Source organism: Chanodichthys erythropterus, chromosome 3 (genome assembly GCF_024489055.1).
Source record: "Chanodichthys erythropterus isolate Z2021 chromosome 3, ASM2448905v1, whole genome shotgun sequence".
NCBI classification, from domain to species: domain Eukaryota; kingdom Metazoa; phylum Chordata; class Actinopteri; order Cypriniformes; family Xenocyprididae; genus Chanodichthys; species Chanodichthys erythropterus.
The window spans coordinates 21,229,983-21,244,594 of NC_090223.1; the positions used below are offsets into that span (position 1 = coordinate 21,229,983).

Below are 14,612 nucleotides of genomic sequence, written 5' to 3' on the forward strand. Positions count from 1 at the left end.
AACACTTTAACAGACACACATTCACCGCACCGTCCAATCATCAGAAAGTCCCACTAATACAAACACACAGAGAAAGTCACAAATCACTTCTGCCATGAATTTACAGTAATAATACACACTTCCATAACTTCTTCAGTTGAGTGATTTTTAGTTTTTTTTTTTAAAGTTTTCACATTTATTTTACACTTGCCAATAAAACAGCCAATTAAATATTAATAGACGCATTTAATAAAAAAAATGTTTTTTTATTTACTATAGAAATGATAATTTCTTTAGTCAATTGTTTAAAAAATATATAATTTGACATTAATTTTACATAAAAAAAAAGAACAATTACTTGCCAATTAAACATTTTAAAGCATTTAATAAAATCATAATGTATATTCACTATAGAAATTATGGCTTTTTCAGTAGATCAATTTTTTAACATAATTTTATATTCATTACACTAAAAAGACTAATTACTTCCTAAATAAATATATTGTATATTCACTTTAGATTTTTTTTAAATGAATGTTTCAGTTGATCGATTTAAAATTATTGGTAACACTTTACAATTTATTAAAGTTGTTTAAAATAAAATATAATAATAAAATATTGTATTTGTTAATCTTTGTTAATGTTAGTTAATAAAAATATACAGCAGATCATTGTTTCTTCATGTTACTTCACAGTGTATTAAAGGGTTAGTTCACCCAAAAATGAAAATTCTGTCATTACCCACCCTCATGTCATTCCACACTTTCGTTCATCTTCAGAATACAAATTAAGATATTTTTGATAAAATCCGATGGCTCAGTGAGGCCTCCATTGACAGCAAGATAATTAACACTTTCAGATGCCCAGAAAGCTACTAAAGAGATATTTAAAACAGTTCATGTGACTACAGATGTTCAACTTTAATATTATAAAGTGACGAGAATACCTTTTGTGCGAAAAACTAATGATGAGTGATTTCAAAACACTGCTTCTTTTTTGTTTCGAATCGGTGGTTTGGAGCATGTATCAAACTGCCAAAGTCACGCCCCTCAGTGGTGAAACATTGAAATTTCGAAACACTTACGACTCAACGAAGCCTTGTTTACTGAAATCACGTGACTTTGGCAGTTTAATGCATGCTCTGAACCACTGATTTGAAACAAAAGATTGGCAAAGCTTTGAAGCTTCATGAAGCAGTGTTTTGAAATCACCCATCACTAGATATTGCTGAATAAAGTCGTTATTTTTTTTATTTTTTTTTTGGTGCACAAAAAGTATTCTTGTCGCTTCATAACATTAAGGTTGAACCACTGTAGTCACATGAACTGTTTTAAATATGTTTTAGTAGCTTTCTGGTCATTGAAAGTGTTAATTATGTTGCTGTAAATGGAGGCCTCACTGAGCCATCGGATTTCATCAAAAATATCTTAATTCCAGAGATTAACGAAGGTCTTACGGGTGTGGAACGACATGAGGGTGAGTAATTAATGACAGAATTTTCATTTTTGGGTGAACTAACCCTTTAACTAACGTTAACAAATACAACTTTTAATAATTTTAATAATGTATTAGTATATGTTGAAATTAGCATTAACACAGATTAATAAATGCTGTAGAAGTGCAGTTTATTTTGTAACTAATGAACCTTATTTTAAAGTGTTACCAAATTATTTTACATAAATTTTACACCAAAAAGACTTGTCAATTACATATTTTTAAATATTTAATAAAAATGTTATTATTTAAAATAGAAATTTCTATGACTTTTGCGGTCGATCGATTTTCAAAAATAATTTTACTCATTTTACACTCGGAGACAAATTTCCTGCCCATTAAATATTTTAAAGCGTTTAATAAAAAATATATGAAATGTCCATGACTTTTGCAGTCAACTGATCACCATCGAATCATTTATTCATTTTACACTGAAGAAATTAAATATTTTAAGGCATTTAAAACTGTTATAACCACAACAGAAATGTCCAAGTTTTTGTCTAACTCTTCTAGGCCTCATATTTTTCATACATTTCTAGGTCTTTCTATGCCCGTGGGAACTGTCTGACCTCTCAAAACCATCACAAACAGATGTTTACAGACAAAGCGCCACAGTGTAACGAGGTGAAAGAGGGTGCTGGAGAATGAAAAATAGGAGGAGATGATATCCGTGTCAGCCCAGGGCATGAGGAAGCGATCCGGCGTATGAATGAAACGCGAGCGGGTTCACAGACTGCTCGTGTACTCCGGGCGACACCAGATTTAATGATAAATGACACCGTCACCTTGCAGAGTTGCCAAAGCCTCGTTCAGGTAGTGAATCACCTTTGGAGCGTAGCGCAGTTCACACTCTCACACACTCACATGCGCTCGGAGCGCCACCACCACCATCATCGGCGTAACAGATGTCTTCTGTAACCCAGCAGCTCCCAACGCTGTCGACACATGGTGGAGCCATCTGGACCAGAGCTCTGGTGCTCCACAGACTGTGTGTGTGTATGTGTGTGTGTGTTTCAAGTGTTCAGGGGTGGGGTGGGTGTAAATATATGTGTGTGTTATGTTGTGTATTCCCATGACATCAGGAGCACCTGAGCATGCTGGCATTTTTGGGTGGGATTTACCCATGTTTCCCTAGATTAAGATCTGTGTGACTGTGTGTTTATCATGACGTGGGCGGCAGTGAATGTGATTAGATGAAGGAGGACCCTCAGGCCAGAAACACACTCTATGCAAGTTCCTGTTGTACGTACATAGCTTGCATTCTTGCATTACTGCGGCTACTCCTGCGTAATCTGTTTGTGCGTGCTCAAAGGGGTGATAGAGTTACCTTCAAATGTCTCTGCCATTAAAGTCAATGTGAATCGCCCGATCTGATGGACTTCAGAGTGAAACAGGAGATGCAGCGAGAAAAAAGTTAAAGCTGGACTTTACACATCGTCTCTGTATGACATAATAATAATAAATATATAATAATCATTGTATATAATATACATACATTATTCATTACATATACATATATAATATAATAAAAACTATTTTATAATATTATACATAATACATGAATGTAAATATAAATAGTATATAGTATATACAATATATAAATATAATAGTGATAATTTTGAAAAATATATTTTAAAAGTAATGTGTGTGTGTGTGTATATATATATGATATAAATATATTATAGTAATACCATGACAACATTTTATACAAAATCCAAAATATATGTAATATTCATTGTATATAATATACATATACTATTATATTATGCATTATATATATTATATATTTATATATAAAGTATATACAATTTACATATTATTTATATAAAATTTATATAAATATTTATATATAATAAAATTAAAATATAATATATAATAAATGTATCAATGCATACATTTGTAGTGTGTGTGTATATGTGTGTGTATATATATATATATATATATATATATATACACACACACACATAAAAAAATACATAATATATTAAATTTATAATAATAAATGCAATTTTATAATATAATATATCATAAATACATAAATGTAAATATAAATAGTATATAGTACATACAGTATTTAAATATAATAGTATATAATAATTATAAATAAAAATATTTTTTAAAACTAATGTATATATAATACACATGTATACAAAATTATATATGATATAAATACATCATAGTAATAACATGACAATAGTGTATATATATATATATATATATATATATATATATATATATATATATATATATATATATATATATACATTTTACACATTTAAAATTTATGTAAATGTACATATTACATTATGTAAAATTTATTTTATATTATTCTAACATTCTAACAATTTGTGGAACGCAATGATGTGTGAAACTGAGCTTGTGTTTGCATTTGCACACTTGCATAGAGTACGTTTCAGACCGAACAGCTTTGAGATCTCATAGGCACGCTGAATAAACAGCTGAAATATTGCTTATAGCATGTTAACCCCTTTAAGCACACACACTAATTAGAATAAATCCTGCATGGAGAAGAAACAACCAAAAGTGCTAAGTAAATATCTGGAAAAGCTCACTGCTGTGTGCAACACAATAGCCACATTTGTAAGTGTTTGTGTCATGTGAAAATCAGTATTTGGACTTCTGCTTCGGTCCGCAGGGATCCTATTTCAGGATCTAATGCAAGCCATGGATGTACAGAGAGACTTCTGATGTACAAAACAAAATGAAAGCACGTTCACAGGCCACAAAACACCCGCCACCTCAGGACACCAGGAAAAACAGCAAATCAGAGAGACGAGCTGAGGTGTGTGATGCAGCAGAGAGTTTGAAAGAGAGACAGAGATAACAGACACATTTGAATACACTTGTGTGCGTGGTATTCACATCAATTATGTATAATATGAGGGTAATGTGGTCTAACCATGGTAAGGAAACTGCACGCCATCGCTTTCGTGTTTTATCTTCCTCTCCTGCATACTGGCCAAATGGTGTTGCACTGAAAAACCCAAACAGGGGAAAAGAATAGAGTTAACAATGAATGAGACTGAGATCATTTGGTCAGATGGAGAGAATTTAGGGCCACTGTTGAATCATCAATACATAAACACTATACACACTTAAAAAAAAAACATCATATGCATGAGGTCAAAGACAGTATTGCTCACTAATATCTCCCAGAGTCAACCCATTCTAAGTGCACTTAAACAATAGAGGTGAAAGCCACACGCATCCCACAAACCGTCCAATCAGCAGCAACGGAAACATGAGGATATCAAATGAGCATTGGCTGCGTCACAGTTCACATAATTTCCGTATTTAGTAGTATGCAAGATAAAAACGACTGCATTTTAAATCATAGTATGCTAAAAATAGTAAGTAAAAGGTGTCCAGACTATTAAAAATAAAGGTTCTTTATTAACATCTATGGAACCTATTAAAGCTAGTTTCCGCCATTAAATAAAAAAAAAATAAAAAAGGTAATTGTGATTTGAGAATCTTTTCCCCCTCACAATTGGACATTATACCATGCAATTCTGACTTTATAACTCGCAATTCCAACTTTGTAACTCAAAATTCCGACTATAACTCAAAATTCCAACTTTATAACTCGCAATTCTGACTTTATAACTCGCAATTCCGACTTTATAACTTGCAATTCCGACTTTATAACTCGCAATTCTGACTTTATAACACGCAATTCTGACTTTATAACTCGCAATTCTGACTTTATAACTCGCAATTCTGACTTTATAACTCGCAATTCTGACTTTATAACTCGCAATTCCGACTTTATATCTCGCAATTCCGACTTTATAACTCGCAATTCCGACTTTATAACTCGCAATTCCGACTTTATATCTCGCAATTCTGACTTTATAACTCGCAATTCTGACTTTATAACTCGCAATTCTGACTTTATAACTCGCAATTCTGACTTTATATTTCGCAATTCCGACTTTATAACTCGCAATTCTGACTTTATAACTCACAATTCCAACTTTGTAACTCAAAATTCCAACTTTATAACTTGCAATTATGACTTTATAACTCACAATTATGACTTTATAACTCACAATTCCGACTTTATAACTCGCAATTATGACTTTATAACTCGAAATTCTGAGGAAAAAAAAACTCTGAATTGTGAGATAGAAACTCACAGTTGCGAGAAAAAAAATGTGAAAATTGTGAGATAAAAGGTCACAATTTCATTTTTTATTTCATGGCGGAAACAAACTTCCATAGGGACCTTTCCACTGAACAATAGGTTCTTTAGATTTTTAAAATGTTCTGTTATCTGAAAGATTCTTTAGGGAAGTAAAAGTGGTACTTCTATGACATAACTTTTAAACCCTGAGTGTAGATGGTATATTTCCGGTGAATTTATGAAGAATGCACATACGGAAGCTTTCTCAGCTAATTCTGCCCGCAACAAGTATGTGAAATGGGGTGCAGCCAATGTATTTTGGACATCAAATCTAGCATGGCAGAGTTTGAGTTTGTGGTAAGAGCACAGCAACATTCGTAACTATTTTTTGCTTTGATGTACTGAGGGAATGGCGCATGTTTAATGGTCTGGTGTGAGTATACAGGTAAAGACCTACATGTCACAACAACACTGCTCAATCTAAAATGACTTTAAAGTTCAGATGAATTTCATCATCACAGCTTTGTCATTGTGTTGCCTGTGCAACACAATGACAAAGCTGTCTTTTCAAACTTACAAAGAAAAATATGATACCATGGTATCCACAGTTTCCACAAAAATGACTAGAGTTATGTGGTAATATTAGATTAGCCATCACTGTCATAAAAAAAGCTTCTTGCACCACAATCTCATGATATTTTGGCAGACACTGTGGTTACCATAGTAAACATTTCTAATAGATAGTCAATACATGGGAAAACGGGTTCATTTATATTGTAAAATGAGATAAAAACAAAATCTGATTAAATGTCTGAAAATATCTCAAAGAATATCACTGTCCTCTTTTTCATATTTGTTTTGATTAAATAAAGCTGTTTAAATGACATAAAAATCACTACAAGCTACACAAGAAATGAAGACAATTTCGAATCAAACTTGTATTCTTTAGTGCTTACAGCCTCGAATAATGTTTTAGTGTAAATGAAATAAAATGGGTTTTGTTTCAGCCCTAATTCTGTGTGATCATTACATGTGCACATGAATTATCATTTAGAGAGTGACTAAGTGCTTTTAAGACTTTTATTAAGCTGAGCACCAAACAAAACAGATCAATCAACAGAAAGATGATTCTAGCAATTCAACTGCATGAATAGCCACTTTTCCACCGTCGGGCTGAACGGTTCTAAGAATGGTACGGAACAGTTCCAGTTATATATTCTCTTGAGCTTGATTCAGCACAGCACCATTACAAACCGCTCTCAGCCCGGAATTCTGAGTCCGGAACGCATGTAGCGACGTCGCCACACAGAATTAGTGTTGTCAAAAGTACAGACTTTGATACCAAGTCGATACTGAAATTTTTAAAATGTAATGCTTTAAGTGCTGTTGAGTGGATTTATAAACACCTCTGATTGGCTGCTGTGTTTACACACTCAACAGATACATCTGTGATTGGCTACAATGCTCAATGCACGGGAGTGTTTGAAAGCACACAGAAGTGTTTGTTTTCAAACTCCTGTGTGTATCTGTGTAAGCGCTCTGTGAAGGGATGTCTATTTACAACATGTTTTTGAAGCGTTGATCATTGTAGCCAATCACAGACATATCTGATGAGCCAGTCAGAGGTGTTTAAGAATCCGCTCAACAGCGTTCAAAGCATCACATTTTTAAAATTAGTCGTTACTTTTGATAACACTACTCAGGATTGGTCACTCGTCTGTTGCTTTGCTGCTAGTTTCTCTGTGAACTAAATATCTAATCATCCTCCATAATGCAGGAACTATTTACATATCATATCTCCTGTAAACTCATGCACTAGCAAGGCAAAAACTGATGCACTGTATTGTATTACATTCAAAAGAGGTCTGTTATCAGCCTCGCAGTGGAACATGAAACCATATCTGTACTGGCTGGGCCGGATCGGCACGGAGTGAAGCGGTTAAGCAAAGAGAACAGTTTAGTCTGATGGTGGAAATGTGGCTAATGTTGCATTTTTGTCCCCATCTTATTTATTCTTGCGGTCTATTGAAGTATGGGAAGATGCAGGGCAGGCACAGAGAAAAAGAGAGTGTGAGAGAGATGAATGGGTTGATGGATAAAAGGAAAAGTCTGGCTCCTCACACAGCCCTTGTGTCCACTTAATTCAGTGAATATACTGATCAAACATGATTATCGAGTAGACGGTATTTTTCATTTGAAAAGAACAAGAAATAAGCCTTTGATGGACAATTGTACAGCTCTTTCAATACTGAACCTCTGTCACTCACAGCCTTGTCTTTCAATTTTGGTGACTACTCTGACTATGTAGACGTTCATTGGTGCGGCACCAAATACAAACAAATCAACTTTTTTAAAATGAGTGGAGGTCAAGTGAAGCATGTGAAGAGCCAGAGGGTTTCTGGGTAAAGCGACTGTACCTGCATCAACATCATTGGGCCAGCCGCTGGGTTGGGATGCTCCCGGGGCAGGAGAACGTCCCGAATAGAAGACGTCATCCACCGGGCTCTCCATCTCGCTGTCATCAATGGATTTACGCTTGTTGGAGCTGAAAGAGAAAAGAAAGAAAGAGATTTTATTTAACACACATGCAATATCGTTTGGATTAATATAATTTGCATTTAAAGATTTGTTATTTTCTTTTCTTGAATGGTCTCAAAAAATGGGAATGTTTTGAGATTACAAATAATTTTACAATGGAAAAATGTGTATTTAAACATTACAGACCACCCAAAATCATCACCAATGTAAGATAACAGGACATTAGATGAGCAAAGACAGTATAGAGTTAGACAGCAGAGCCACAGGAAGTGTGGAGTACCTCCGCGGGAGACTGGCATACAACTCCATCTCAGTCCTGCAGCGTTCGAAACATGACGACAAGACAAGAGAGAAGGGACAGGAGAAGAGAAAAGTGAAGAGACAACAATGACAGCCATCAAACAGACAGAGGAAAGGGTAGAAGAGAAGATAGACAGAAATATATATGGACAAAGAGGAAAGCAAGAACGTGTGAGTGCTACTAACAACATGCATTAAAGCTACTAAACCAGAGACGGATCGATTTGAAAAGACATGCAGGAATTTATAAGTATAGAGTCAGAAATGAACCAGGGAAAAAAATGCCACCGGAATTCCACATTTTAATTTATAACTCTGCAGTTTTTAATGCATAATATCTGATGTAATGAAAAAAAAAAAAAAAAAAAAGATATTCCAGCCTATAGTTGATTCAAATTATTTACATTCAAATTTATTTTAAATGATTTTAACTTTGTATGTATTTTATTAAATGGTATTTTACTCGAATGTATGACACTCAATGTTTAAATTTTTTGGAACAAATAAATAAATACATATATAAATAAAAATCTTTCATTAAAAGTAAAAAAAAAAAGAAGAAAAAACAAGAAAGAAAGAAAGAAATGAAAAATTTACTTCAGGGAATGAATATTGTAACAATGGTAAGGGGTCCATGGAAAATTTTTGCATAAATAAAAAAAAACTAAAAAATTCACATAAATATACATTATTGTTGTTTTATTTTGCTTTTTAAAGATTAATCAGAAATTGTGATATTAATCAGAATTATATATATTTTTATATTTTAGCATGGTGGTCTCTTGCACCATTTTACTTTACCCCAAAATGTAAAAATCCCTGGCATAGGAAAATGTGTGTGTGTGTGTGTGTACCTGGTCGATGGCGTGGACGTAATGGAGCGGCGACCCAGGTTGATGTTGTAGTATCCTGGACTGTCAAGGTCGGCCAGAGAGAAGTTGGGTCCGGTTGCTGTGGCAACTGGTGCTGAATTAGATGCAGACAGAGAGAAGTCAAATTAATCAATCCCATCATCCATCACTGTTCTCATGACAACATCATAAAACTTCATCATCATAGAATTCCTTGATGCTTCTCCAATGACATAAGTCTATAAAAATCTTGTCAGTAAAGATGTTTATAATGTTACAAAAGATTTATTTTCCAAAAAAACGCTGTTCTTTTGACTTTCTAGTCATCAAAGAATCCTGTATCGTTTTCCACCAAAATATGAAGCAGCACAACCGTTTTCCACATTGATAATAAAATGTTAATAAATGTTTCTTGAGCATCAAATGTGACACTGAAGACTGGAGTAACGATCCTGAAAATTCACAGGAATAAATTGCATTTATAAAAAAAATAAATAAAAAAAAAATCCTATTTCAAAAAAATAACTTTTGTCTGTAATATATGAATGTATATTTTATTTATTTTTTTGCTGTTTATTTGTTCCAGTTGAAATAAAATTTTTTAAGGATTTATAATAATAAAAAGCCTTTTTAGGTCCAATAAAATGTAGGTATTTAAGAGTGACAGCTGTTGATCAGAAAGACTCATGTGACTTACTCTGTGACACACGGACCAGCTCCGCCACGTTCCACACGCCTGACGTCACGAAGCAGTCCTGGAAACTCAAGTGCCCTGGAGAGAGAGAAAGAGAGAGAGACCAGAAATGAAAACACACTACAGCAACAAATTATACTGGAAAAAACCCATATTTACTCATCTGCACCTGTCAAACACACGCACACACAAAATAAACACAGCTCAATTGTCATAAAAAGGCCAGGAGCATATAATTACAGTCATCGGCTGGCATATGTTCTCCATCTCGAAGGAATAACAGGCTACCCCGTACTTATGGTTAAACTCCAACCCGGTGCTCCAATCTCAGCTAAAACTTAATGAGGACACTAAAAATGCTTTATGTCACACTTAAAGAGTGTGCGTTCAGCTGAAGTGTGTGTGTGTGTGTGTGTGTGTGTGTGTGTGTGTGTGTGTGTGTGTGTGTGTGTGTGTGTGTGTGTGTGTGTGTGTGTGTGTGTGTGTGTGTGTGTGTGTGTGTGTGTGTGAGATGCTGCATACAAATATACAAACGTATTTGCTTTTGCTGTGCATATGGGATTTCAATATGTACTTTTGTGTGTGTGGGCAAAACGGGTGAATGAGCCATGCTTCCACACCCATCTGTAGTGCTGGCTGAGGTCAGTGTGTGTGCGTGCGTGTGCCGGTTAACCGCAGCGAGGCCGGCGCATGAGCTCAGTGTCGCCCGCGCCACAGCCATGTGGTTCCCATCAGCCAATCACGGAGTGATTTATGAGCGTTTCACTGTTCACCGTCACAGCCGACCTAGCAAAACTTTATTATAATAAACTACGATGGAAATCGCTTTTGCGCACTCTTTACTAAGGTAAATAAACCTGCTAACGGTATCAATCGCCTCGTTTTTTGCACGTCTAGGGAGAGCAGCTCACCCACAGATCCATCTGTTGAATGGCGGAGTGGAAAATGGGGGCTGACATGTTGATTAGCGTAAGGATTTCAACCAGTGCTAATCAGAGCTTTTCATTAATGACAACTTCAGACGAGAGTTTGGAATGCTTCTAGAACAATCAGGTTTTTTGCAGAATTTTGTGTTCAGCAAAGAAAGAACCCTCTAGAATGAATAAGGGGTTTTGCAGCGCTGTCATAGAAGAACATAGAAGTCTGTAAAAGTACCATGTTTTAGCGTACACTCTAAAAAAACTAATTTACACCGTAAAATACTGTTTTCATTGAAACAGTAATATAGTGTAAACAATGCATTCTGGGTGATATTATTTGTCATTTTCGAGAAAGTAACCTATAGGCTACTTTCTTGAAAATGACAAATATTACCCAGAACGCATTGTTTTTACAGTATATTCCTTCTGTATATTACAATGCATTCTGGGTAATATTATTTGTTGTTTTTGAGAAAGTAGCCAACTGGCCTCTTTTCTTAAAATGACATACTACCCAGAATGCACTGTTTTTATTGTATTTTACTGTTTCAATGGAAAACTGTCCTTTAATGTGCACATTTGCTATTTTTTAGAGTGTATAGAACATTTTAATAATCTAAAGAACCTTTTCTTCTACATAGAACTATAAAATAAGGTTCTTTATCTGCATTATGGTTTCATGTAGAACCATAGAATCACAAAGATTCTTATAGAACCACAAAGGCTTTTTCTGCAAAGGAAAGAACCTTTGTGGTTCTATATGGAACCATAATGTCAATAAAGAGACTTCCTTTTTCATAGATATTTTAAGCTAACTTTATAGTTCTTTGTAAAGTTCTTGATGATTCATTATAGATTCTTCAGATTAGTGTAAGTTTAGATGAGGTTCTTTATCTGCATTATGGTTCCACGTAAAACCTTATAGAACCACAAAGGTTATTTCTGCAATAAAGATCCTTTATTTTTTAGAGTGTAGATATCTTAACTTTATGGTTCTTTGTAAATTAAATACTCAACTTTATTGCGTTCCAAACCAGTATAACTTTCTATTTTCTTTGGAACACAAACTTCAGCAGAACGTTGACACTACTGTTATGGAAGTGGGAAATGAGAACCTTCTACCTAACATCTCCTTTTGTGTTCCACAGAAGAAAGTCATGAATTTGGAAAGACATGACGACCATTTATTTCCATTATGGTTCCATGAAGAACCTTTCCATTGCAGAAAAGGTTCTGTGCAGTGGAAAAAAGTTCTTTAGATGATTAAAATCACTCTACAAACAATGCACTGTATTAAAAAAAATCTGAAGTTGAGAAAAATTGAGGACTTTGAGTATACTCAACTTATGGGAATTTTTTTTGTATCAACTTAACTAAAGCTGGTCTGCGTTTTCAACCAACATAATATAAGTTCTACGAACTAATGTTTTTTTCTTTTAACTTGTGTATAAGTTCAATAATCTTACATTTTACGTAAAGCAGACCTTTCTTAGTTTGTCTAATTTGTATTTCAGTTTGTTTAGCAAACTCACAAGGTTACATAGAGTTACTTCTATATACCAAAACAACAAACAGGAGCTGATACATCTATTATTTCTGTGTCATCATATATTTCAATCAACCAATAAAATAGATTTTTCTGACAAAAAAGAAGTTTGCATTTTTCTATAGTGTAGTTGTTTTAATACATTTTTGGGAACCAAGAACTCCTTTTTGGTTCTTCCAGGCCGCTTTAAGTGAAGTTGTAATTTTTCATTAAATTTTAATTTAATTTAATTTCTGGGTTGTATGGCATTAGACTACAGAATCCTTTAGCAGTGTGTAGGTGTTTGAGAGAAAATGAGTGTGTGTTTGAGATTTTCATCGTGCTTGACACACCATTGGGCGGAGGCTTGATGTCTGCTTCTCCTTGTTGGTTGGAGTTATCCGACTGTCCAGATTCTGCAAAGCCGACAGAAAGAAAGAGAGAGAGAAAGGAGGGGGGAAAAAGAGAGCAGATTAAACATGGGACGTCTGGGTTCAGTCCAAAGGTGCCTGAATCAATTAGCAGATGTAGAACATTTGGAATATTCTCTGCCAGCACATATTCAATGTAGCGCTGAGGCCACGCAGCTGGAAATGAGACATGCAAAATGTGCTCCGGTTCTGGATCATTTACATGATATTCAGGCAAAATCGGGACCTTTATACATGAAATCTGATGTTCTGTCTTATTGCTAGTTGGAATTTAATTGTTATACACTATTGTTCAGAAGTTTGAGGTCACTAAGTTTTTTTTTTTTTATGTTTCTGAAAGTCTCTTATGTTCACTAAGGCTGCATTTATTTGATAATTAATTTGAATATTATTACAATTCAAAATAACTTTTATATTTGAATATATTTTAAAATGTAATTTATTCCTGTGATCAAAGCTGAATTTTCAGCATCATTAATCCAGTCTTCAGTGTCACATGATCCTTCAGAAATCATTCTAATATGATGATTTGATGTTCAAGAAACATTTATATTATTATCAATGTTGAAAACAGTTGTGCTGCTTCATATTTTTGTTTATTTTTTATTCAGTATTCAGCATTTTTTTTTTTAATTATATGAAAAACGAAACGTTGCTAATAAAGTGTCTTTCTTATTGTTTTGCAAGTTGATAGTGTGCGGGATTCATTTTTTTGTTTTTTCATATTATGACTTTATTAGTCTTCTTTCCTACGCACCTATCTATCACCTACAGGTGTGCGACGCTAATCATTCATTTTTTTAATTATATAAAACTTTTCTAACATTACAATAAAAAATGCTGTGTTAAAAACAACCAAAGCTTGAAAATGGACAAACCCAGCAAATGGGTTGTTTTAACCCAGTGGTTGGGTTAAATGTTTGACCCAATCTCCTCGGTAGGTTTATTAACTCAACTATTGCTTAAAAATTACTGTATAAACATTTAATAATAATTTTAATGAATAATAATTAAACAATAAACCTTAATTAAAATTTCTCATTAATAAATGTTCACCTTTTGATTATTATTTTTGCCTCTAGTAATTATGTGTCTGATTTTTAAATTTCCAACCTATTTTGGGTTCATTTTAAGCCAGCCATATAGTCATTTTTAAATGACAGTTGGGCAAACACTCAACCCAACCGCTGTGTTTGTCCATTTCCGACCCAACATGGGTTGTTTTTAACCCCCCCTTAAAAAAAAAACAAAAAACCTTTCTGACCACAAACTTTTGAAAAGTGGTGTAGGTTTGGACGTAACACATTACCATTATTCTATTGCTCATACTTTGGGTTGGTTAGTAAACAAACCAGTACAAACCTGTAAAAAGTATTAAAAGCCTGCACTACAGACTTGAATAATACCTCAAATTACATGGAGTTCAGAATCAAATTCTGCCTAGGGTCAATAAATAAAGATTAAATTCTATTATTTTAATATAACAATATCAAAATCAAGACATAAAACCACAAAACAGTCTTTCGACCATGAAACAAGATCTTAAGCCCGGCAACACAGACCCCAGGTGTGTTAAAAAAACACTTCTGGACATGGTCAGGTTGTTTTTTTTTTTTTGTGTTCTAGCGGGTAAAAACACAGCCAAAACAAGCGACACACACATTGTCCATTTTAGGCTTGAAGTTGCACTGCTAATCTGAAATCTATAAATCTGCAAAATATACATCCGAGAG

The 14,612-nt window shown here is 34.0% G+C and overlaps 1 protein-coding gene across 12 annotated transcripts in view; it reads right to left on the reverse strand.

Moving 5' to 3' along the window:
- Positions 1–14,612, reverse strand: part of nfixb (nuclear factor I/Xb) — a 195,542-nt gene that overhangs the window by 23,322 nt on the left and 157,608 nt on the right. For 7 of the 12 annotated variants that reach the window (XM_067381321.1, XM_067381317.1, XM_067381315.1 and 4 more), the window contains 6 exons: positions 12,802–12,864; positions 10,007–10,081; positions 9,313–9,424; positions 8,439–8,474; positions 8,038–8,165; positions 4,394–4,468 (listed from right to left, as the gene is read on the reverse strand). In XM_067381321.1, the coding sequence (XP_067237422.1) occupies positions 4,394–4,468; positions 8,038–8,165; positions 8,439–8,474; positions 9,313–9,424; positions 10,007–10,081; positions 12,802–12,864 (489 nt within the window). Of the gene's footprint in view, positions 1–4,023; positions 4,272–4,393; positions 4,469–8,037; positions 8,166–8,438; positions 8,475–9,312; positions 9,425–10,006; positions 10,082–12,801; positions 12,865–14,612 lie in introns of those variants that run through there. The other 5 variants (XM_067381327.1, XM_067381318.1, XM_067381328.1 and 2 more) reach the window with 2 other exon arrangements.